General features: G+C 33.6%; 3 protein-coding genes across 5 annotated transcripts; 2 read left to right on the top strand and 1 right to left on the bottom strand.

Moving 5' to 3' along the window:
- Positions 1-187: 187 nt before the first annotated feature.
- Positions 188-3,987, top strand: LOC146133447 (uncharacterized protein C7orf57-like). The gene is made up of 8 exons (XM_083397920.1): positions 188-388; positions 1,496-1,583; positions 1,932-2,017; positions 2,576-2,753; positions 3,059-3,108; positions 3,219-3,346; positions 3,524-3,659; positions 3,874-3,987. Exons 1-8 carry the CDS (start codon positions 231-233, stop codon positions 3,920-3,922), a joined length of 873 nt encoding a protein of 290 aa, XP_083254046.1. The 5' UTR covers positions 188-230; the 3' UTR covers positions 3,923-3,987.
- Positions 1,734-12,005, bottom strand: LOC146133446 (guanylate kinase-like). Of its 3 annotated transcripts, none has more exons than XM_083397919.1 (6): positions 11,839-12,005; positions 11,267-11,405; positions 10,884-11,016; positions 10,389-10,479; positions 10,037-10,122; positions 1,734-1,998 (listed from the first exon to the last, which is right to left on the bottom strand). In XM_083397919.1, the coding sequence occupies exons 1-6, from the start codon at positions 11,945-11,947 to the stop codon at positions 1,990-1,992; spliced, it is 567 nt and encodes a 188-aa protein (XP_083254045.1). In that variant the 5' UTR covers positions 11,948-12,005; the 3' UTR covers positions 1,734-1,989. The 3 variants fall into 3 exon arrangements, with proteins under 3 accessions (XP_083254045.1, XP_083254043.1, XP_083254044.1); XM_083397917.1 differs by lacking the exon at positions 1,734-1,998 and adding an exon at positions 5,623-6,838; XM_083397918.1 differs by lacking the exon at positions 1,734-1,998 and adding an exon at positions 7,051-8,060.
- Positions 12,006-20,594: 8,589 nt separating this feature from the next.
- On the top strand, positions 20,595-24,361 carry LOC146133445 (ras-related C3 botulinum toxin substrate 2-like). The gene is made up of 3 exons (XM_083397922.1): positions 20,595-20,815; positions 22,256-22,471; positions 23,722-24,361. The coding sequence occupies exons 1-3, from the start codon at positions 20,619-20,621 to the stop codon at positions 23,888-23,890; spliced, it is 582 nt and encodes a 193-aa protein (XP_083254048.1). The 5' UTR covers positions 20,595-20,618; the 3' UTR covers positions 23,891-24,361.
- Positions 24,362-24,986: the final 625 nt, after the last annotated feature.

The following is a 24,986-nucleotide window of genomic DNA, read 5'->3' as shown; positions in this document are numbered from 1 at the left end:
GTTTTCTACGAATTGTTTAACCGCAATTAGTTCGTAAACGACAATATAAATTATAGGGACACTAAAGTTTCAGAAATATAAATAAACATGGTTAAGTGCGGATACCATGACGCGCATGAGTAATCACGGCAGCACGCAACACTATGGTAACGTAAAGAATAACGTTGTTGATTTTGACTAATAGATTTGCAGATATAGCCTGCTGCAATTCATAAAACCGTATAACAACAATGCTGTCGAAAGGCGGTGGCCAAGACTGGTTCTACCACGCCCCGTTACAAAAGACGAGGGGAGAAAAACAGCCGGTTCCCCCAGCCTCTCAAATACCAATGTTGGCCGCACCTGACGATTTGGATTTGGAAGCTATGCAACGTGAAACCGGCACCAAGTATGTTGATACCTCTTTGTATGCCAAAACTTGCATCATTTCACTAATCATTAAGCTTTAGTACGGTGGGAAAAACCAAATGCTTGTTCAACATTATCAGCCGACTTAAGGAAGTATCAACAGTTATTTTATCTTCCCAACATGGAATCTTATGTTTTATCAGTTGGATTTTAGGAGAAACCTGGGCGCTGGTCTAGAATCCTACCACAACGAAACACCATTTGGGTTAGGGTGCGGGTTAGCGTTTGGGTTAATGTGGGTCAAGTATTATTGTTAAACAAAGAATATAATAATGCTTGACCCACCCACACCCGAACGCTAACCCGCACCCTAACTCAAATTTTGTGCGTTGATTTTAGAACTGTGGTAGGATTTTAGACCAGCGCCGAAACCTAAAATACAAAAAAAAGTTGCCAATATTAAACCAAGTGTGTTCTAATCTGCAAAATTGTCATTAACTGTTCAACCTCGCAGTTAGATTTACATTGCATACCACCCTATAATAATAATAATAATTAAAAAAAATTGGTGACCTAAAGGCCAGTATTGTAAACAATTTTTGGCACTGGTCTAGAATCCTTGCACAGTTTCTAAATTAATGCACATTATTTGGGTTAGGGTGTGAGTTAGCGTTTGGGTGTGGGTGGGTATTATTAAATTTATTATTTAATACTTAACCCACCCTAACCCAAACGCTAACCGCACCCTAAACCAAAAATGTGCGTTGTGGTAGGATTCTGGACCAGTGTCATAGTGTTGTATTGTTCTAATGACAATTTTGTATTGTTCTAATGACAATTTTGTATTGTTCTAATGACAATTTTTTCCTCTGCCACTATGGGCTGTACAGTCACGGTTACAAAACTGTCTGTGATTGCTTCACTCAAATAAAGTGATTCTTTAGAGAGGAACCAAACATAGCAGAGCTTATAGCAAAAAAGCTCATCTCATTGATACCATTAAAAACAACGTGTTATTTTGTGTTTATTTTTAAGGGGACCGTCGACCAAGTTCAGTAAAACAAAATTGCTAGAGGATCGTTGCGTAATTTTTCTAAAAAAGTTTGACAACCACTGGTCTAAACAATGACTTTTTTGTCTTTTTTAGTCGCCAATGGATTAAGGACACAGACTCCAAATACATTCAACTTGCCAAGCAGGGAGGAAGAAAGAATTTATTGATATTTAATGCACAGGTAGAAAAAAAATATAAAAATAAATAAAAGCTCAGCAGGTATGCGTCATAATATCTGCCAAGAATGCAATGGACATTCACATTCGCAAAATTTAAGAAAATTCACATAAAAAATTGCACCAAATAAAAAAAATGAATGGTATGCAATTTTTCAAGAACAGACAAGTTAACTTTACAACATTCATATGTAACAACTTTTCCTATTTGTATAAAAAAAAATGCCCTTAGGTTAGATAACATTATGATTGTCTTGTAAATATACCATTTAAAGGCCTGCACAACAGAGCAACACTCACAGAAAATGCAAAATTACCACATTGCTGAATTACCCATTCATTTTTTTTGGCAGTATGAGAAAGATGACGGACCTCGTGCATATCCTCGTGTTGATTGGTTTGATCACACTCCTATGAGTACTGAAGAAGAAAAGAAAATGTATGTTCAGTATTCTGGAATTCACTATGGCATTTATCAAAAAAATCTGTATTAAAATTTCATTACAACATAACACTAGAAAAAAACTTAACCACCAGAAACTGAATTATTTGTGACCATATTTATATTTAAGCATGAGAAACTTTCCATTTTTTCTCATAGTTTGCCTACAACTTAGAAACAATTTCAGGTAAAACAACCATGGTCAAAATAAAATGTGAACCAACTATAAAGCAAAGTACATAAATTCCAACAAGCATCTGTACAAATAAATTATTGTCTCTCTAACATCATTAGTTGTGGATAAGCACTGTGATTAACCGACTTGTTTTAATTTATCTACTCTAATAAGACATATATCACAGCTTATATGACTATGAAAAGTCATATAGAAGACAGAGGTTTTAACAAAATTAATAGTGATGTATATAGCTGTTAAGTTATTGTTGTTTTTTTTCATAATATTTTTGTGTGGTACAAATCACTGTTATTTGTTGTACACATATGATGTCATGTGCCACATTTTGTAACTTTTTAACAGGACGCTTTTTCAAATAGTTTAGCAGAAAGACGTTGGAACCCACCAGAATACATGGTTCATGAGCCATGTTTTGATGATGAACCCCACAAACAAGAGCCAGCTAAAGTCGACCTAGGGGCAGCAATTCAAGAACGCAGACGAATTCAGAAAAAATACGAAACAAAAGAAGCACCGTTTCACACAGAGGGACAAAATGTAAAACTGATTTTGTTGTTAAATCTAAGCTTTTGAAACACAATTGTTTTGGGGAATTTTAATTGTTTTCTTATGATTAAAGAAACATACCACAATAATAAAATTTGTGTTATTTAAAACAAATATACAACAACTAATACTGCTGGATGTGACAAAACAGAGTATATGTGTTCAATAGGTAAAGTTTATAATAATGACAAACATGCTTTTTTGTATGTGTAACAATAAACATTTTTTGCAGTTTTTTTTTCAGCATAAATTTACAGTTTGTTGGCAATTTAAATTATTTCACTGTATTTTTCTAGAATGTTATTACCAATGATGGTCAGTTGAAACTTCCACCCATATCCAACAAGTAAGTCAAACTGTTTGACAAACCAAAAAATGAATTTGGTTTGTTGATGCTTTGTAAAATTTATGACGCTGCTCTCTTAATAAGCTTGTTGATTTTTTTTTTGGATTTAGAAAATCACACAGAAAAGAGGTTGAGTTTGATAAGCTACTTAGTGGAGGATATGGTAATGAGTGGATAAAAGAGCATACAGGAGTACCGAAAAAGACAATGAAAGTCATCAATGCATCTCCCCACAAAGGTAAAATATTCAAACACATAGTCAAAGTTTTGGCTTTTACAATATACCAATATTATGAAGATAGGTAAATCATTTCAACATAAAAAACATATTTTCTTTCTTCTTTTTTACAGCATTGCAATTGGATTTATTTAACATATAAAATACAACAAAACAATACCATTGTGTTTTGTCTAGGTTTTCAAAATCTGACTGAGTACCAGCAGTCTATTTCGAAAAAAGAACAGCCCAGAAGAAAGCTGAAACCTATTGTTTACCAACAAAGGAAATTAAAGGACAATGTAGAAGATAAAGTGCCTTTTAAGTTAAGCAGGTGTGTATCTTTTAAAACTCCACTGAACTAGATATTTGAGACAAATCTTACTTAAATTTAAGACAGAGTCTTTTACCTAAAAGTACTTTTACTTAACCCTAAACTAAATTAAAGGTAACTTCACATGGTCATGTAAGAACCACACCAGTTAGGTTAAACTACATTTCTAGGAAAACCAACATAAACCTAATTAAAATACCCTTTTGTACACCAGGTTTTCAAAGGTGAAAGGAAAACTTTCAACTGGTGCAGTGCGATCATAGTCTTTTTTGTAACATTTGTGTCAGTACTCTTGCGGTAGACTTGACCTATTTGTTGCGCCACATTTTTTCACATAATTGTTTGTCTATGTTTTAAAACTGAACGCTAACCTCTTGTTATTAGCTTAATATTTAGTATGTGATGAAATCGCTGCTGGTCTTGAAAATTTATATTTCGTTGATTTCAGAAATGTATACAAAAAAGTAAAAAACCTATTTTTTAAATATTTGTAATGTTTAAGCACTTTTGTTACTTTAGGACATTTTAAAATAATATTACTAATATGTAGGCTCTTGCTATATGAAACCATGATTGTTATAAAATATCAATATATCCGTTTTTATTTTTTTCAAAGACACCTGTCTATAAAAAGATGTCTATTGAGGTATATTTTCGTTTAAAATGCCTTGAATGAAAAATAAAAATGGCCCTGTAAATATGCGTCATTCATCTAACAAAGTTTAGTGCTGTACGACTGTTTTATTTTAGTGTTTTGTACAAACAGGTAAAGTTGAGCCAGCACAATTTAAATCGATTTTGGATTGTCAACTGATGCATCTTATACTGTCGTTTGCATTGAGCTTACAAAACCACTGGCCTTAAATTTAGATGGAATTTCAGACAAACTTTTCAGTTTTAGTTATAGTTATCTGTGATTTTGCACTTCAGGGCACTCTACAGCAGCATTTCTTAACCATGGTCTTCAGCCTCTTAATTAACATATTATTCTAAAACGCGAACAAATGGTCACAAGTTGGTGACAGCCTTTTTAAGGGAGCTGCTGCTCATAAAAATTTAACAACAATGCTTTACATTGTTAGACTGAATTGTTACATGATTATGACCTAATTATCAGTGTTTACCGTTTTGTTGATTAGATTTATGCTGTGTATTGGTAATGATAAGTATTACACTTATTTTTTATAAGTTCGCACAACCTGCTTAGGTTAAAGTTGCTAACTTAACTGGGACGTCACTATGCCAACCCCTGTGAAAACTGACCCTCTCTCTACCAGCTACCCTTACTCGGTTAGACCATTATTCAAGGATAACCATAAAACAGAATTTAAAAGTGCAAATGGTTCACTTTTAATTTTATTACAACAACATTGCCATTTTGCCATTAACAAAATGTATGCATTACAATTTGATCTATTTAACATTTTGCAATTTTGTACTTTGATTAATACGGTAGGTTGTCATTTTATAATTTACAATTGTTTATCTTTTTGCCATGTCAAAAATATCAACTAAGCATTTTCAAAAGTGTTGCATAATCCCAAAAAATAACTCAATTGTGTTCCACCCGTCTTCAGTAAAACATAAAAAAATAACTGATTAACGACACCACGACAGCACGTAACACTAATCTAGTTCTATATACCAAAATACACTGTATAAAAACCAATGAATTCCCGATAAATCAATTTTTTTAGTTTTTTAGGTCAAAATATAATCGCCCTACTCATAACCAACCAAGTTTATCAGTTTTAATACTTAAACGTTACATTTTTCTGACAAGGACTTGACTTGCTCTAATAATGACTGGACTTGTTATTTATTCAAAAAGAATCGACTTAGACTTAAGTTATTTTAAAAAAGGTGATGTATACAAAGTTACTTTATATTATTACACTACAAGTTTACTGTTTCTGCTGACAAGTATTTTAGAAAACAATCCAAAATTCATAACAACAAGAACTCACAAATTTGGTCCCTTTATTTAACATGATAATAAGAGCAGTGGAGTCTTTAAATTGCATAAAAGTTTAAGAGCATATAAAAGCTCAACATTATACGATGTAAAGACAATAACAATCAGTTCATAGATTTGTGCTAGTACAATACAATCACAATAATTAAATAGAGAATAAAAATGTATGACCATAAAATTGTAATAAAATATATGCACCAACAAAATATATACATAAACATTATTGTAATACAAATACCAAGCAGTAACCATGCTACATCACTTACTTGTAAAGTAAAAGGCAGCATACTAAAAAAACAAAACTGCAAAAGTGATAGGGAGTCCTAAAGCATTTGTAAAAATTAAAATACTGTTTTGAGGAACTTATTTTTAAATCAATTATTATGACATGCAGAAAGTAAACCAAATGCTTATTCACAATGTACAACAATTTCTGACTCACAATGCAGAAGTTAGTACCAGACAAGTAACTTTAAGTGCTCCAATACAAAAACTGCATATGTTAGATAAAAAACTGTCAGTTTGTTTGATTCCATGAATTATATAATACAACTTTTAACTGTTAAGTCATAGAAAGTTTAAAACATGTAAATAGTTTTGAAACTAATTAGAATATATACCCCAAAGAAAAGCAATATACAAATAAAAACAGCAATCAGGTAAAAAAATAACTTAATAAAGAATGTGCCATGTGATACGTTGGTGCCCATGAATTCTTTGGAAGTTCAACTTACAAGATTAAACATGAACCCCAAGTTGCATCACCACACACAGCAGAAGATTCGTTTGCAGGCTCTGGCTCCATGTTAATTACTGAGGACTGCCGAGTCACAATTACACTACTGTTTTGATTTTCACTGGTCACCACACCATTACCACTAACATCTATTGTGGCATCTACTTTCATGATTGCGGGAATATCGTCGTCCGGGTCAACCCGCAGTTTCACCGGACTGAGTGATATGTCTGTGATACTTTCATTGTTGCTCATCGTTGTTTCCATACTAGGTTCTGCTAGTGGCAAAACCACATCGGTTTTTGACATTTCTTTATTACTGTCTTTGACAGATGTACTTTGTTCGGTAGTCACATTGGTTTTAGTGTCATCTTCATTCTTTGCTTCTTCAGAAACAGCTGTGCTACTAGGACCATCATCGTTTTCTGTTGATGTGGCCACTTCTTGACTTGTAAGAGAAGGATATTGCTGTTGATATGAAATTTGATATATTATTCTCTCTTAAAGGTAGACATTTTCATTTGCTTTGAAGTTAACTTAGAGATAGTCAGATTTTGTGAAGCAAGTGTATTGTACATCAACTGCTGTTTTAAAATACTACTTTTTATAACAAACGTGTAAAATTGAATAATAACACAACTATTAAGGCTTAATTTATTTACATACCTAGCTAACCTTCCTAGGTCACATATTGTATGCTACTATAGTAAATTTTGACCAGTTTGCAGTTCCACTTTTCCTATACAAATGCTACCTAATCTGAGTACAACTTTATTACTAGTTTTTAACTAAAAACTAAACAAACATAGCTTAAACTAAACAAATATAAAGACATAATAATAACTATAAATAAATTAGCAACTTGTTTTTAATAAACTTTATTGTAACACATTAATCACAAAATACAATTAAGAAAGCAATTTTCACCGAGATTATACAACATAATACTTTGAGTAATAGACTGGTTGTAACACAATCACATGTTTCGGATTAAGGACTTATAGGGATTAGTTTTGAACAAATGCACCATAGCGATTATAAGAGATTAACATGCTTCGCACAAAACGACACATTGTTTTGTTGGCAGGATGCAGTGCCATGTAATATAGCCTGTATTATTATAACAAAATCTGCTAATCAATACAATTCAAAAGAGCAAAAAATAGCACTAACAACAATACAGATCCCAAAGTAGTATTAAAAACATTAAAACCAGAAATATAAAGACAATAAAAACAACATATGTAAAATAAATATAGTGGGTTGTACAAAATAGCAGCTCTGACAAATAACAGGCATATTCTAATTATTCATTCATGGAGGAGTTAAATGATTTATTAAAGTACAGCATAAACCTTAATAACAGCAGACTTAAAAAACAGAACAATAAACAACCATGTTTTTACATTAACTACCTTGGTATTGTTAATTTATCTTACAAAACCATATAAAAGTTTAGTGAGATCAAAGACATATGTCAAATCATGAACCAAAAAAACGTACAAATATTTGTTTTTCAGTCACTATGTAATAGAATACTATTTCAATACATGTGTAGGTTAACGCCAATAATAGAAAATGAATTTACATATCACTTGATTATTGCACAAAACCAAAAACTATGTATTGGACAACAAAATAAAACGGACAAATTCCAGTGTTCCACCATTCACATATCCAGCTGTATTTCCTATAACAAAAACAATGTTTTGCATTTAGTTCAACATAAATGACACTAAAAACATTTCTTCTGACAAAACACTCAGGAAAAGTTTAAGGGATGCACATAGTTTCCCTTAACAGCAAGAAACAACCACTTAAAAATCGCACTAACATAATAGTTCAGATTCTCATGCAACACAATCGTTTAAAACAAATAAACTAAAAATATCCAACAGCTAGTATTGGAATTGTAGAGAAAATGATGGAATTGTAGAGAAAATATTTTAGCAAATAAGTAGGCTGAAAACTGCTCTTTATTTAAAAATGTTTATAATTTAATTTAAAGAAACAGACCTATCTAATATTCGCATGAAAGAAAAAGTAAATGGTGTTGAATTTCAATAGCAGTTTAAAAATGAATTCTATTAAGTACAACAAAAATACCTTAAGCTAAATTTTAAAGACGTAGTAGTCAGTTTCTCTACCAACAATAGATGGCATTTAATTTAACCAAACATGAATAATTTCATTATACCGAAGAGGTTTATTTTTGGAATGCAAAGTTTTCAGATTTATTGGATACAGGATTACATATTTTTCCTTGATAATGAAGACACCTCAGAAGCCATAAACAACACATTTATTTAAGAAATATTCCAAACTAGGACTGTTAAAGAATGCACTTGCGACAGAACACAACATTTCAAATTTCCATTTTTATTATCAAAGCATAAGTAATCCATTTACAAACCACAAAAAATGCAGTCTAGAATTTTAGACGCTTTTAACACTTACCTATGGGAAACAGACAATGCAATGAGAATTCAGTGATATATTGACCTATTTCCTGTCTACATATGTAATGCACAGAGCGCACACATCAACAATTTTCTATTCTGTTACAACTGCACATAATTGCTCCGCTATAACATTTTTTTTACTTTTTTTAAAAACTGCTTAAATCTGAATCTAAACTATTGAACTGCCAAAGATATATACAAAACAAAGCATTTGATAAAATATTCAGATATTACAAATATTCAGACTTTCATTTAATAAAACTTATATTCATGCTAACTGGTTGCGTTCCTATTTTTGACACACACAAATACATACAACCTATTTTTTTTTTGTAAACACTCTATGGATGTCTTTTAACTTCTATATTTTTACAAATAATTTTTCTTTACAAAAATCTGATATATATAACTTGACTGTAACAAAAAGTACATCAGATTGGACAAAGAATCTTTGTATTTTTTAAAAGTTGATTGTAGATTAGAAATGCATTATGTTAAACCTTTACCATAGAGATTCTTACTTTTAATTTTGAGAAATTAGGTCAAAAAAATCTTCAAGGCATTTTACATGGAAGTACATATTTAAAATTATTTAAATCCAAGCCTAATACATACTTGGTTTAAAATAACACAAGTTATCGTGCTTGGTTAAGAAGGTGGACTAAATACATCAAAATGGGCAAACCACTAGACTCAAGTTCTCAACGTTTGCTTGCAATGGCTACCATAGAAATAACATCATGATTACATATGATGGAATTACTTTGTTTCAATAAGCACATTTTAAAAGTTAACTATGAACAAATATTTTTCAACAGTTTAATTTTAAACTTGTAGTTGATTATAAAGCAAAATTTAGGATCATAATTGCTTTAAAGTACAAGTGTCAATCTATTTATTTGAATTGCAACTACAAATGCTATAGAATAATTGGCAAGTTGTGTAAAATATTCTTAATTCTAGCTATCATTTACGATTCACCATTGATGCAGTTAATTTGCCAGGCTTTAAGCATTTAGGTTCATAAAACTGCTACACAAAAACTATACAGACAGTATTTGCATTTTTGTGTCAGCCAATACTTTTCAATATTTAATGTATATTAAACATAAATAAAACATATAATTTTTATTATTGTGAATGAAGGCATTGTTAGCTCACAAGTAGCACATCTCAACTAATAATCCAGATCACACAAAGTTACCTTTAAGAGAAAGCAGCGTAATTCCTGGTAAGCTTGATCTAGTTTGTCATTCACGATTGTAACATCATAGACACCTGGTTCTTTACCTTTGAAACACAAGGCAAGTATAAATAAACATGAAAAAATGCATGAAAATATTTATTCTGTGACAATCTAGCTAATGGCATTTATACTTTACAAACATTTTAATCAAATATTATGTGAAAAGAAATCTAACTGTTGGCACTAGTAATTTACAAACATTTTAATCAAATCTGGTTGCTTACTTCACACTTCGATATATTTTTTTGCAATTACGATAAATAGTGCTTTTACAATACAAAATAGGTCTTAATTAGATAATGTCACATACTATATTCCATAGCAGATATTGCAGTCGCCATTCGCTTTTCAATTGTTTCAGCAGTTTCAGTTCCTCGTGATTCCAATCTTGATCGTAAAACCTTAAGAAATATAAGTAGTTTTGATTTGCAACATACAGCAAACATCATTACAAGGCAAAATAAGCAGCATTCCAAACGTTTTATTTGACACATTTGTAAGCATCACAAACAGACTTGGAAACCAAGCATTTTTTCAGTTTTTTCTAATTAAATAAGAATTAATATTGGAACGTTTCTGTTTTCCCAAATTAGTTTAGGACTAGAAAAAATCTCAAAAGTAATCCACACTATTATTTAGATTAAAAATATCTAAATTTATTGAACCAGATAACTAGAATTATCTAGTCTCTAATCAGTATTCCTATTTGCCTTTTTATAAAAGCACACATAGGGCGCTCACATGTGCAAACTTGCTGTAGATTGTGCTACAACACAAAAATCATTTTTTTTAATTTTTAACAAACCTTCAGGGAGGGTGGTGCAACAAAAACATAGAGAGGGTTGATTTCAGTCTTCTTAATGCTTTTAACTCCTTGCTCATCGATGTCCAGCAAACAAATTGTTTTCATGTCAAGAAGATCTTGCACAGCTTTTAAACTGCAAAAGATTTTTTAACATGAAAGGTTAGGTAAAATCCTGAACAAAACAGTATTTTCAGAACAAGAATTTTGAGTTAGAAAAACAAAGATTGCACTCTTTTAAAAGCAGCATGGTTTTTAGATTTAATGAAATAATTTGAAGATTCAACAAACTTGAAAAATTACTTTAACTGGAACCGCAACCCACTAACCCGGTGTATTAATCCACATGCCAATAAATAGAAAAATAGTAAAGGAGGTTCTATTACCTGGTACCATATAAATTGCCAGAGAACTTTGCATGTTCAATGAATTTTCCCTGCTCTATTTCTTGCTGCATGTCATCAATTGTGGTGAAGTGGTAGTGTTTGCCATCTTCTTCACCTGGTCGTGGTTTCCTTGTTGTATCTTTAACAAAAAATGAGAAACACAGTACTTAAAAGTTTATTTAACATTTATTAACCAAGCCAGTTGCACTGTGCAGCTTCAAATTTTGGAGTGTGCAGGTGTGCAATCTAGCACAATTCAGGGCGCTGGTCTAGAATCCTACCACAGTTCTAAAATCAACGCACAAAATTTGAGTTAGGTTGCGGGTTAGCGTTTGGGTGTGGGTGGGTGAAGTATAATTATATTCTTTATTTAATAATAATACTTGACCCACCTTTACCCAAACGCTAACCCGCACCCTAACCCAAAAGGTGTTTCGTTGTGGTAGAATTCTAGACCAGCGCCCAATTCAGCTTTTATTGAACTTTAGGTGTGTAAGTTACTAATTCGAGTTTGTACACAAATTGCTTTGGTTGAATTTGTACAGAGTACAGATTTCAAGCCGGACACTTACGTGATACACTGAAGCCAAAGGTATTGGGAAATTCCTTGAACAAAAGAGATAACAGTGTGCTTTTTCCTGTTCCAGATGGTCCACTAAACACAACTGGCCTTAAAGCCATTGTTTCAAACTCTTTAATTAATCAAAATTAGTTTTGAATTACCAAAAAAGATTTTTGTTGTCTCTATAGCAAAATAAAAAAGTTGCCTTTGAATTGAACACAGTTAATTTCTATACTTCTGGAAAGTCAATCGTCTTTGATAAATTGTGTTTTCTATGCAAGTACAACATTTACATGTTTCTTAAACTAACCCAAAAAGCATGAACATGCAAATTAACAGTATTTACCGTTTGAGTGCAAGTAAAGCGACTCAAATAATTATTAGTAACGCATATATTTTAAAAAAAATCCAACGATATAAATTTAGGTTTTTTTATTCAAAGTATGTTCATTCGTTAAACGTAATAAAATCTATTTTGTGCTATTTATTACATGCCATTTCCTTTTCCCACTCGCAAAAAATGCCACCACACAGGCTGTTTTAATTCGTTGCTAAACCGGTTTTACAACGTGTTCTTCTGCAGTTCGTACAAACGCGAAACAGACCATCATCGACTGATCGTATCATGTTTTTCTCGGTTTACTAAAAAAATTTCACATTGTCAAAACGTATATAATAGACAGTGTAGGAGGCTGGTCCTCTCCGTGGTTTAACTTCTTTTCAGAGTGCGTAGCGTGTAAAACATCTTATGTATTTAAAACGTTTAATGTCACGATGACGTTAAAACATTGAATATCGCATTTGGCAAAATATTTCTATTTATTTGAAAAAATAAATTTCTATAATTTGTTTACTCCTGCACTACTAAATTATGTTGTTTTAAATATAGCGAAATGGCAAACAAAAGGTGACGTCATCAAAAGACTAGATAAATTATAACTGTGTTTGATAATAATCTCTTTGGTTTGACCAATACTGTTGCAAGACGGGTCTCTGGTTTCATAGAAAACATTGGTATTTTTATGATAGTGCTCCAAGCCTTTTTGCTGTCGATCCAAATACTAAGCCTAAATTTATCAGCAAAGCTTTGGCGAACAAATTCTCTTCTCTTTATAATAGTGGGGGAGACAAAGGTTCTTAGTCGGTAATAAATCATGCCCTCTACAGAGCTATGTGTCAAAAAAACTTCTGGCATGCAAACAATAGGTAGACGGGAGGTTTTTGGCACAGATGTTTACTTTGGCGTTTTATCTTTTTGCCCGGACATAACTTGATTTCGGTGTACTTACCCCCCCCCCCCCCCCCCCCCGTATGACCCCATAAACCCCTACATTTTAGCTTCAGCAAAATTAGCTGCGATTGGTCTCAAACAAGCGAGAATAAAAAATATTTCCAAAAATATATTTATTTTAATTTTATGACGTATAATTTCAAAGTGATGGCTAATTTACGTTTTGTTGACTTGATCGCTTGAATAGGAATTTCGTCTTATTAATCAAGATATCCTCTCACTCGTATAACTTTTATAGATTTGATTTCGCGTTTTTGTTTACTGGATTTTTTTACATCTTCAGTCGAATTATGACGTCATAGTGACGACATCGGTTGTCGAAATTGCACAATTTTTTTGGCAATTAAAGCTTAAGCTTGACTGTCAAATGCATTTTTAATTGTTTCATAATTGATCTATTTGTTACGTCATAAAGGTAATTATGTTGCATTTTATTGCTTTTTACATTCTATATTAGGATTTCTACACAGTAATGAATCTCTTTTTTCCTAAATGCGTAAAATACGAAAAAATTGTGAAGTCATTATGACGTCATAGCTTGAGTGGAACATTTTTCTAATTCTGAAAAACCAAAATGCTATTTTAAATCTATTAAAAAGTGATTATAATAAGCTAAAATGGAGTTTACGAAAGAAATTTGACGTATTTATGACTTTTAACGAAGACGTTATCAAAACGTTAATAACTTTTTAAAATTATACGTCATAAAATTAAAAAAAATATATTTTTAGAAATATTTTTCATTCTGGTTTGTATGAGACCAAGCACAGCGAATTTTGCGTAATCCAAGAGTTAGGGGTTTAGGGGTTTAGGGGTTTAGGGGGTTATGCGGAGGGGAAGTACACAGAAATCAAGTTAGGTCCGTGAAAAAATCAAAATAAAACGCCAAAATGAACATCTGTGCCAAAAATCTCACGTCTACCTATCGTATGCATGCCAGTGCAGATAGCGCCCCACTATAATATTTTGCTGAAATATCGTTCAGATTAATCCCTATAAATGTAACCATGTGGACAACTGCAGTTGGCGAGGCAAGCAAATTAAACGCCACTCAATTTAGGCGCGCCACTCATTGGGTTGACAAACACTGTTTAAGTAATTATTTAGATTTATGTTGTATTATTCAAAAAACTATGGATATACCCCTAACAAAGTTGTACAACAAACCTGGGAGGAATACGGCCAACAAACCGAAAAAAATGAGTAAAAATACCCCTTATTTATGTTTTGCTTTTATTTTAGAATCTGTTGATTAATAAACACACCTGAAGGTCAACCTCACTTTTCCCTAGATGTCACCATATTTACAGCTATCTTTCAAAAATCATATTATATTTAGGCCTTTTTTAATTTTATTCTTATATCCGGCCCCCCAAATAATGAATTAAATATGGTCGTTATATTTATATTATGTGTCGTACATTAACTTTGTATTTTTAAAGCAAATCAACAACATTTATTGGTGTTTTTAGCGGTTTACGATTTTTAGACAACTGTTAACAATAGTCCTAATAGCGAAAAGAACAACGATTTTTAGTTCATTTTGTATATCCGCTAGGACGCAGGTATAGCCAACTATAATAAGAGACCCCAAGGGCCACATTCTTGATTGGTTAACTAGAAAGAGTTCTTAGTTATTACTTCGGTAAATACAAACTTACTGACATATACTTATATATAATAGGCTACCTTTGGTTAGCTGAATTTAAATGTTATATACCTACGCATTTACAGTATTTGCGTAGACTATGTTTAGCACTATCGAACTTCTTATTGTAAAATCTGTTCTAGATCTAAACTCTGTTCAGTTGAATACAAAAGGAATTAAAGCTGAGCGGGAATTGATCTCGGAATTCTGTTTGAGGGGTCGTGTCAAAAATAAATGCAAATCTTCGAAATAAGCTTTCAATTGTGCGCAAACGACAAATGTGCAACAAAAATTGCAGCCAACTAAAAGTTAGCAAACGAGGCATTCATGAGACAAAGAGTTAGCAATACCGATGGAAACATGACCTTTTAACTGGATAACTCTCAGGACAAACGAGTATTAAATATTTTATATATTTATATTTCAAGGTTTGCAGTCCCATTAAATTGCCCTTAGCAATGAAGTGAGTTAACACCTGCCAAACATAACATTCGATTCATTAGACCAGTGCTGTTTAACTGCTGGCTAAACTGCAGCCTTTATATGCACATGTATAGTCACTCTGTAAAGGTGTGTTTATAACGGCAGAGTTCCTACTCCTGCTGTGTTGTATCAACGCATTCTTCTTGCATCTGCTAATATGCTCTGTATCTACTCTCTTCGTTCAAGGAAGGCTCTGTCTCTCGTCAAGGACAGACCTGACTTTAATGGTCTCTCTTATCGCTTCCCTTCTACTTGACCTTCTGTGATGGAATAAAGTTTATTCGTGCAACCTGCGGCCCGCGGGCCAAATGCGACCCGCGGAGACAAAAAGGTGTGGCCCACGACGTGCTTTGTTTTTTTGGCTCGCACCACAAAACATTCAGACGTATAACTATTACAGTAGCGGTACTGAAACTTCCTGACTGTTCCTAATTTTAGATCACCTTACATAGCAAGTAAATTTGGGGTTATTAGAATAACCACAGCATGAAGTGGGAAATGATTTACCTTAAATAACCGCCAATGGTCATTTTGACCGTAAAGCAAATTCTAATTCCTCCACGATTAAAATCGCTTTAAACGATATCCTTTTTTTTGTGCTATTGTTTTTACTTAAACAAACCATGGAACAATCGCTGTAGTAGCTGGTAACAGTTAGTTACTAGTTTGTTCATAATAATGAGTGAAAAATCTATCGAAATTGGATAGTTAACGGAAGCAGAGAGAGCGGACGTAAGTCCAAAGTAATGTGACCTGTTAACAAAATAAAACTCCAAAATGTGTTTTGGATGCTGTTGCGGAAAGGGTACGGTACAAGTGGTGTGAAAGTTAAACATGTGGATTACACTGTACGCTGCAATTTTTTTGAATATAGTTACTTATGGTTTATATCGCAATAGCATAATACAAAATGGGCGTTTGATCTTTTTCGCTTTTATGAAATTTAATTGACTTCCAATCATTTTTAATGTTCATGTTAGTTGTGAAAAAAAAATCTCTGCGCAGCTAAAAAGTAGCTTTTTTACCGCAAACCTTTCGATATAAATAAGTAAATACAGCTACGAAAATTTGTAGCTTTAAGAATGCAAAAAAAAAAATCATATTATATTTAGGCCTTTTTTAATTTTATTCTTATATCCGGCCCCCCAAATAAGTATTAAATATAGTCGTAATATTTATATTATGAGTCGTACATTAACTTTGTATTTTTAAAGCAAATCAACAACATTTATTGGTGTTTTTAGTGGTTTACGATTTTTAGACAACTGTTAACAATAGTCGTTGGCGTTGTTCGGTTAAACGTAAGCTACGTATGTGAACACTTGTTTTCTGAACTGGGATTTAGGCTATGAAATCTGACTAATGTAGCCTACACCTGGAGAATGGACTTTGTGTTGCCAAAATTTCAATTCAAGTGAACATGGATAGGGTGGTTGGCAAAGCAAACGAGCTTCAAAGCTCTCATTAAAGTGATTTTAAAAACTTTCCTTGATTCGAAATGAACTTTGTGGTAGTCTAGGCTTGCCATACGTCCCGGTTTAGCCGGGACAGTCCCGGTTTTAAAGCCTTGTCCCGGTGTCCCGGCCGGTTAACCAATTTGTCCCGGATTTTTCAATTTGAGATTTACCAAAAAAAAGTTAAAAATGTAAAAATTTTTGAGTTAGCCATTTAGCAATTCTTTCTCAAACTATAAAAGGAATACTTTTTATTTTAGGTTGGTAAGGCTGTAAGCAAATTTTTTTAACATAAATTAATTATTTTTCAGCGGGCGAGGTTGCTGGGGCTATAGGTCCTTTTTTGTGTGTGGTGAGTAAAAAAATTTAAATGGATATTAGGCCTATCTGGCGGGTGCTGGGAGATAACTTTTTAAAGGAGGTCAGCAAGCGCCGTCGCAAACCGGTCACCGTTAAGCAATTTTTATTTTCAAGGATTTTTTTCACGTATGACGGATTTTGGTGCTGGTATTATTGCTTGCATATTATACGCTAGTCTAGACAAGCTGTTACAACTTAAAGTTTAACGTTTAGTTATTCTAGATCGATAAACGTCGCAGGTTTTCAGCATTACAAATCAAATTGAAGTCATAACACACTGATTGCTTTAATAGAAAAAAGTTTTAATGTTTCCAACTTAAGACTTATATGTTTAAAAACTTCGTGATGTCTGTTACCGCGCAAAATTTAGGTAGAGTTCGCAAAATTTCGCATTTAAAGCGTCGGTTTTAATACTAACCAATTGTCAGTTTTAATCGAGATTTTACTTATGTTGGACGCAATATGACACCAGGGTTACATATTTGCTGAATATCACGCCATGCGCACAATGGCTGCTATACAACTTGAGGTTTTACGTTAGTGAGTGGTTACCTAACGATATATGTCACTGTTTTTCGTTACGTAAAATATGTTTGACGTTCTTAGCCGTTGGGTATTTACTCGTTTCAATGCAAATAAGCACACATTATTTACAATTTTGTTTCAACAAAATGTAAAATTTTAGTTTGCGAAGACTAACAATTAGATGTTTCACAGTCACGCAGATAAATGTGATAATTTATTAACACGCCATCCGATTAAATGCTGCTTTCACACAGGCTAAAGACTTTTGTATAACATATAATAACCCAGGCCCTACACGACACTTTCAATAGTTAGCCCGCGTAATATAAAAACAAACAAAAAAAATTAATGGCAATATGAAAAAGTACGAACCACAGACCGACACCTGAAAAGTAGAGGATATACATACGTCCAAGGCTTACCAGAATAACTTTTTTTAAAACGAAAATCATTTTTTTAACGTGGTTGATGTCAGAAAATCATTAGACTTATGGCTTTTTTGTCATTTTTATAGAGTCAAAAATTATAGAGGCTAAAACTAATTAATACACATACGTTTTTTCGAAACCTTTCGTGCCTAAATATAAAATAATAAATTATTTCATTATGCGACATAGTTTATAAACATTGTTTGCATGAATTTCTATTGCACTTTAAGGTGAGCACGCTTAAAATTAAAACACATGATATTTGAGCCCATTTTTTGATATGCTGTAAGTACTAGAAGTTAGATTTTGTGATAAAAATGTGCATTATGGGTGCTGTGAACGTGCAATGTAACTCATATGGCCACAACACACTAGCCTATAGTTGTTTTGAATACACGAGAGCTTGATGGTATTGTGATTTTTTATCATACCAATCAACCATAGAGTTGTAGACTATATTAAAACGAAGGTAAATGTGTTTTGAATATAAAAATACGGTACATTTGATTATTTTGACTTTTTAGGTTTTACGTACTGTTCGTGTTTAAACAAAATTTTAATCTGACAACCCTGCTACGGACCGGTAACCAACTTCTCGCGGATCGGTACCGGTCCGCGGACCGGCGTTTGCCGACCACTGACTTAGACAGCCCACCCTTAAAAATAGGGCCCTGAAAAATACCTCCTGACAAAATATAAAACGACCGCAACCCCGTAAAGTTAATTACCTGCATTAAATCTTTTGTATAAGGTCCACATTAAGGTTATTTGCAGTTTTCAATATGCGTCCCGGATTTACGTTTCTAAAAAATGGCAAGCCTATGTAGTCACTATAATAAGTAGTCGACGAGATATATGTATTATGCAAGTGGCCCGTGGTCTTATCCGAATACACATATTTGGCCCGGCAGTGTGAAAGGTTGCACACCCCTGGAATAAACAATACAATTAAGCTTAGTAGTCGGCAAATGTACATATTTGATATTTCCTTTACACACAGTCACACTTCTATACCGGACCTAAACTATGGTATCCATGCAACTAACAAAGGGTAAACGAAGAGTATGCAGCTAACGTTCGTGTTAAGTTTTTTATTCATTTTTTATATCTGAACTGTGTTATATTTAATTGAATGCTGCGAAAAAGACACAAGGCATCCTAATCCTGACCTTAAGTGAAATCCCATTTTGGGGGGCCAGATATAAGACCCAATATAATCAACTTACCAGCAAACAACTATAATTATTATATTTTTTTAAATTTGTTGTGCGACATGCCATTTGTGTTAAAGATAGACCTATACAAAAAATACATCGGTATGAACTATTAGGGCTAACAACATTACATTTTTGAGGAAAACCTAAAAAATATTCCAAGCATTAACCTAATGATTACTTTGAAAAAAAAAGAAAATTTTGTTTGTGAAAGGATTGAAAGATATGTTGATGAGAGAAGCATATATATAGGCTTTTATCGAATTAAACTTTTGAAAGCACAGCTTGCACGCACAAGGCATTTGTCATTGCTGTAAATTTTTGATCATTTGACGCAATTCCAGTGGGCATATTACATCCGTTTGTCATAAGTGGCAATATGGCATTGAGTCTTACGCTTTAAAAAAATCTAAGAGACAAACACGTCGGGTCGTCGGGGTTTACTTTCACACTATTTTAGAATTAGTGCGCTGAAAATATTTTCACTTCAGACTCGATTTCTCCACAAGACTTTCACGAGTGGGTGATGCTATTAACACCCCCATATAAACCATATCGTCGTCGGTAAAAAGTTACTAAAATACTTCCTGGTTGAATACAAACAGCAGTTGAAATAAACATAATGTGTACAAGGGACAGCAGCAGATTTTTATCTACAGAAAATTCGAAAGGTGAAACTGTTACTATTATTTCTGTAGTGCAAGCAAATCTCAACTTTGCTTTGCACGATGTTTTTGTTCAAAGCTGAATCCTAATTATCGTTACTTTTCCATCAATATAATAGGTTGTGTTTTTTGCAAACAAATTTTAAAGTTTTTTTGAGTGCAGGTTTTGCCGTTAGTCGGTTTTAGACAATTCTACTGCTTTTTAGTTTACCAAATATCAAACACGGGTCTTACCAGAGGGTGCAGAAACGGAAACTAATGTTCATCTTGCGCGTGAAGTTGCTTTTGGTGTTTTTTGTGCTGTTTTATTAGTAAAAATTTTTCTTAAAACGTTTCAGTGCCAAAAAAGCGGCGCCCAAACGACCATAATCAGAATGGTTCATAAATCGCTCGATATACCTATCCCCATAGAATTAGATGACATTTAGGCCATTGTGACCTTATTCTAACGGGTTTAGGTGTTGTTCCGTCATTACTATTTTTTGGTCTTATTGTGTAGTTGGCCTTTGATATAAGCGCATTGTAGATAATTCAGGTATAGACATGCTTTATAGGTCTTATTGTGTGTTTCCATCTGTTAGTCTCTAACGAAACAGCTTCCCAGGAAATAGTTAGGGAGGTTCAACTGCTTGCAGACGACGTCATGTCATCTTGCGTTGCGTAATGATTTTTACGTCACACAGACATAAACCTATAAACATTAGCACTTCTATTGAGATACGATGATAGTTAAAATGGTGGTGGTGGGGGACGGGGGAGTGGGCAAGACATCTCTCCTCATTCGCTACACGACAAGACGCTTTCCAAAGGAGTACATCTCGAAAACGCCGGAGGTCTATCAGAAGGAGCTCGAAGTGAACGATACCAACTTCATCTTCGGCATGTTCGACACTCTAGGCGGCAACGGAGATGACGAGAGGTATTTGAATTTAATTGTTGCACAATTCATGCTAAGCGACACAAAGAGTGTTTGACATGCAAAATAAAAATAATTTTTGATCATCGAACACAAATTGCTAAAAAAATTGCCCACAAATCTTATATATTCACATATTACCTATTTGGATAAGTGTCTTTGGGGTTGCTTTTTAAGCATTAAATACCTCGCTCAGGGAACTCGCATAAACTATCTAGGTTTTTTTATGTTAACAGTTTTTATTTTAAATTTACTGTTTGCTGGACACCAAAAACGCTAGAGAGTTAAACAGCAACGCCTATCTTTGGTTAGCGCTTAACGCATTGGGCCACCATAGAGCATGACTGTTAGCAATAAGTATACGTTTCATATTTTGGTTGCCGCGAGGAGGTTTAGAAGCACTGTTCTATACGAATAATTGCAAAAGGTTAAAAGTAAGCTTTATTTTCAATTAAACAATTCTAATCCACTTATTGATATTGGTCATATAAGTGTAAGACAAACAAAAATATCAACACCACAAAAATGATCGAGTTAGTGACGTTATAAAATAGCAAACCTTATTTTATGGTTCTAATAAAATTAAAGGCGCTGACAGATTACAAACCAATAATCGCGTGATTATACAAAAAATATGACTCACACTACTCACGTAACCAGTGTTGTCAACAAGAAATCTCAAAAAGGAATCAAAGTCAAGTTATTTTAAATAAATCAAAAAATTAATTCCCAGTCAAGTTATAACAAGAGCAAGTCAAACGCATGTTATAAAAAATTTAAATTATTACACTTGCAAAACTCCGACTATTAGTGATCATTTTACTAAATAATAACAAAACGCAAGCAAGTTGATTTATGTCCACATGAAAAATAAGCCTAACGCAATTTTATAAATAAATGCTTAATGGAAACACCCTACAATAACCCAAGGCATTTGTTCAAACGATTTAAATTTCACGCCATTTTTCTAAAAAACTTGAGTCAAGGCAAGTCATTTCACTCAAAATGCCCCAGTCATATTTTTATTGACATAAAAATTTGTTGAGTACCAGTCATCAAAACAAATCCTGTCACATAAGAGTTCACTCAAATTAAATTATAATTTTTAATAAATTGACAAAAAGACGATGCTATAAAAAATAACATCATGTTACTCAGAAAACAAAGTTACAACTTTTTGCTTATCATTGAGTATATCTTCAGAGTGGTCATTTTCACATTCCACAGCAAACCATTATTTACTCCATACTATCCTTGATTGTGGTATAGGTGTAAAATATCTCTGATTCCTTAATATTAAAAAGATCCTTCAAACTTTTGGGAAACACAATATACTTATTACTTCCTTCGAAAGTGTCTCAAATGCACTTGTCATTACACTACTGCACGTAACTGTGAGCAGTGGAAAAATTAGGCAACCCCCTTTTCGTCTGTGTTGCGCAGGCTGCGACCTCTGTGCTATCCAGACACAGACTACTTCGTGATGTGCTTCTCAGTGGCTCGCGTTGCGTCGTACGAGCGCATAAGCAGCTACTGGATGCCCGAGCTGCGGCGCCACTGCCCCAACACGCCAGTCATCCTAGTCGGTACAAAGGTGGACATCCGCAAAGACCAGGCCGCCGTGAAGAAGTTAAACGACACCGGAGTGAAGATTCTGACGTGAGTCTGGGCGGGGTCCTGCTGTTGCTGTTGGGAAGCTTTTTGTATCGCCAGCATCAGCATGTTTGTGAAACTTTCCAAACGACTAAGTAGACAACCGTTGCATGTCCTGGTCAACCGTTGCATGTCAACTTTGAAGCAAGTGTTTCTCCGTAACTTAATTGGCCGCCAACAAGTGACGAACTAAAAGACTTATCAAAGTATATCCAGCATTATTTCGCAAAATGAAACCCGATTTTAAAGCAGATATTCGTTGGACTTAAATGAAATCGAATCAAAGCCCGAAAGTATAGGCTAAATCACCAAATGACCTAGGTTTTAGGTTTCAGTTAATTAAGTTGAAGGTTTGTCTGCAGTCAAATTCGATGGTGTAAGTATATTAACAGCAAATCAGTTAACGTTGAAATTAAACTAGACTCGCTAAATTAGATGAAACAATCAGCCAACAATTTTAAAGAAAAATCACAACTCAAGTCAAGAAAATAAAACGCGCTATTGAATATTTTAAGAGTAGCCATACAGAAGACATAAGACTGAATCAAGCCAAGCCAAAAATATGGTAGGCTACCTTGACCATTAAAAACAATGGAAACTTCCGGGCCGAATAGTCTGCATATTTTATGTATGACTAAAGATTTTTAGATCTAATGGTGGATATTTAATCAAAGTTTTGTTTGTGTGTCCCTCGGAGTTTTGGTGGCGCATTGATGTTTTGTAGTGGCAAAAGATATTCTTGTGACACGTAGCAGTTCCGGTGGCCGGTGGGGCCTAACGTTTTTTTTTTAAAGTAAGTCCTAGTTAATCAAAAGTTTGAGAATCACTGCTTTGAACAATACATTAGCGCTATAGCCTATATAGCAGTGGTTCTTAGCCTTTTTAGCGCACGGACTGAATTACTATTAGCATAAGTGTTTGTTGACCCAAGTAACAAGAAAATTAAATAAGTTGACACCACGAAAGTAATTTAAAGACAAAGGGTTCTAGTCAGGAAAATGTAACACAAGGGTCTAGTCAGGAAATGTAAATAAGATGATCTTTGTACAGAAAGTAATTTAACAAAAATTGACTTAATTTGCTTGCGGACTCACCTATAGAACCTTAGTGGAGTAAATAAGTCCACGGAGTCGGGGTTGAGAAACACTGGCCTATAGGCTAAAAAACTACTCAGCATTAATAAAAATACTTTGCAGGGTGGTGGATTGAACCTTTATGAAATTCATTGTAATTTTTATTTTTTATCTTGATTTCAGGACGGAGGACGGGATACGTTTGGCAAACGAAATTCACGCTTCAAAGTACATGGAATGCTCGGCGATAAGCGGCGACGGGGTTGACGAAATATTCGAGAAAACAGCCGTGGAAGTGTTTATCGACTATCTTAGTCGAAAGCGCAGCACCTGTTGCTGTACGATATTATAGGAGTGTGCCTAATGTTTTCCTGCTTTGTGCTTTAGGTTTTTTATGCAGTAAGCTGTAAGTCCTTTTTTCTGAATGATGGACTTATGGACATATATTCATTATTCTAAATAGTCAAAAATTTTGAGAAAACGGACTTGTACTAATTGTTTTTTCAGTTTAAGGTGTGCCACAAAGCTTACAGTGTGTTTTTAGGATAGTAATTTTTTGACTAAAAATTCAAGGACGAAAACTTGTCGAACCTCATTACTGTCACGCTCTGATTGATTTTGTTATCGGTCCTAATGCGTAAGCTGGTTTTCGAAACAACGTCGAAAGCAAAACACCGTAACCGACATATCGAAAGTATGCTAATTGGAGGGTAAGGCAGGCGATATAAAATACTACCTTAGCTTGTGTAAAACATATTATAATTATGTGGACAATAATAATTACCTGGCCGATCACTTGAATATGATTAACAAAATTTGTCTGTTGGGCGGCGTTTTTAAGATTTGCTTATTAAAACAATTTTTAAAATCATTATATCAGTTTGCCAGTGTCGCAACGAGTCATTTTGAAAGGATATAAGTTTCAGTCAAGTCATTTAAAAAATAACTTAAGTCAAGTAAAGTATTTGCATAAATAACAAGTCAAGTTCCAATTTTATTAAGCAATATTTCATTAAAACACTTCATTTCGTATTTGACACAATGACTAAATACCCTTTAAGCCAGTGGTTCTCAACCTGGGGGTCGAGACCCCCAAGGGGGTCGCAAAGGGCTGTCTGGGGGGGGGGGCATGTACAGCCATGTACAATTTCATTAAGGAAATAATCATAAGAATTAGGCAATACGAACTAACAGTTTAGCAGTATAGAAGGAGAAAAGAACCGCCGGTCTATCATTTGTCTTTGTGCGGCTTTTGCTGCAGTGAACCTGTCGCGTTTATCACGTCACCATTACACTTTTCAATTAATGAATCAAGCCTAGCTTCAGTCAAACGATGTCTAATAAAAATGAATGGACGCTCAAACCAGGATTGCCTGAAGGCCTAAAATTTGAACCAAAAACAATAAATTGTCCTAATTTAACTGCTGTGTCCGACGGTTTGCAAATAA

This window comes from Ascidiella aspersa, chromosome 9 (assembly GCF_963924565.1).
Source record: "Ascidiella aspersa chromosome 9, kaAscAspe10.2, whole genome shotgun sequence".
Classification (NCBI taxonomy): Eukaryota; Metazoa; Chordata; class Ascidiacea; order Phlebobranchia; family Ascidiidae; genus Ascidiella; species Ascidiella aspersa.
The sequence above is the reverse complement of the archived record's forward strand: the minus strand, read 5'-3'. Positions and strand labels throughout refer to the sequence as shown.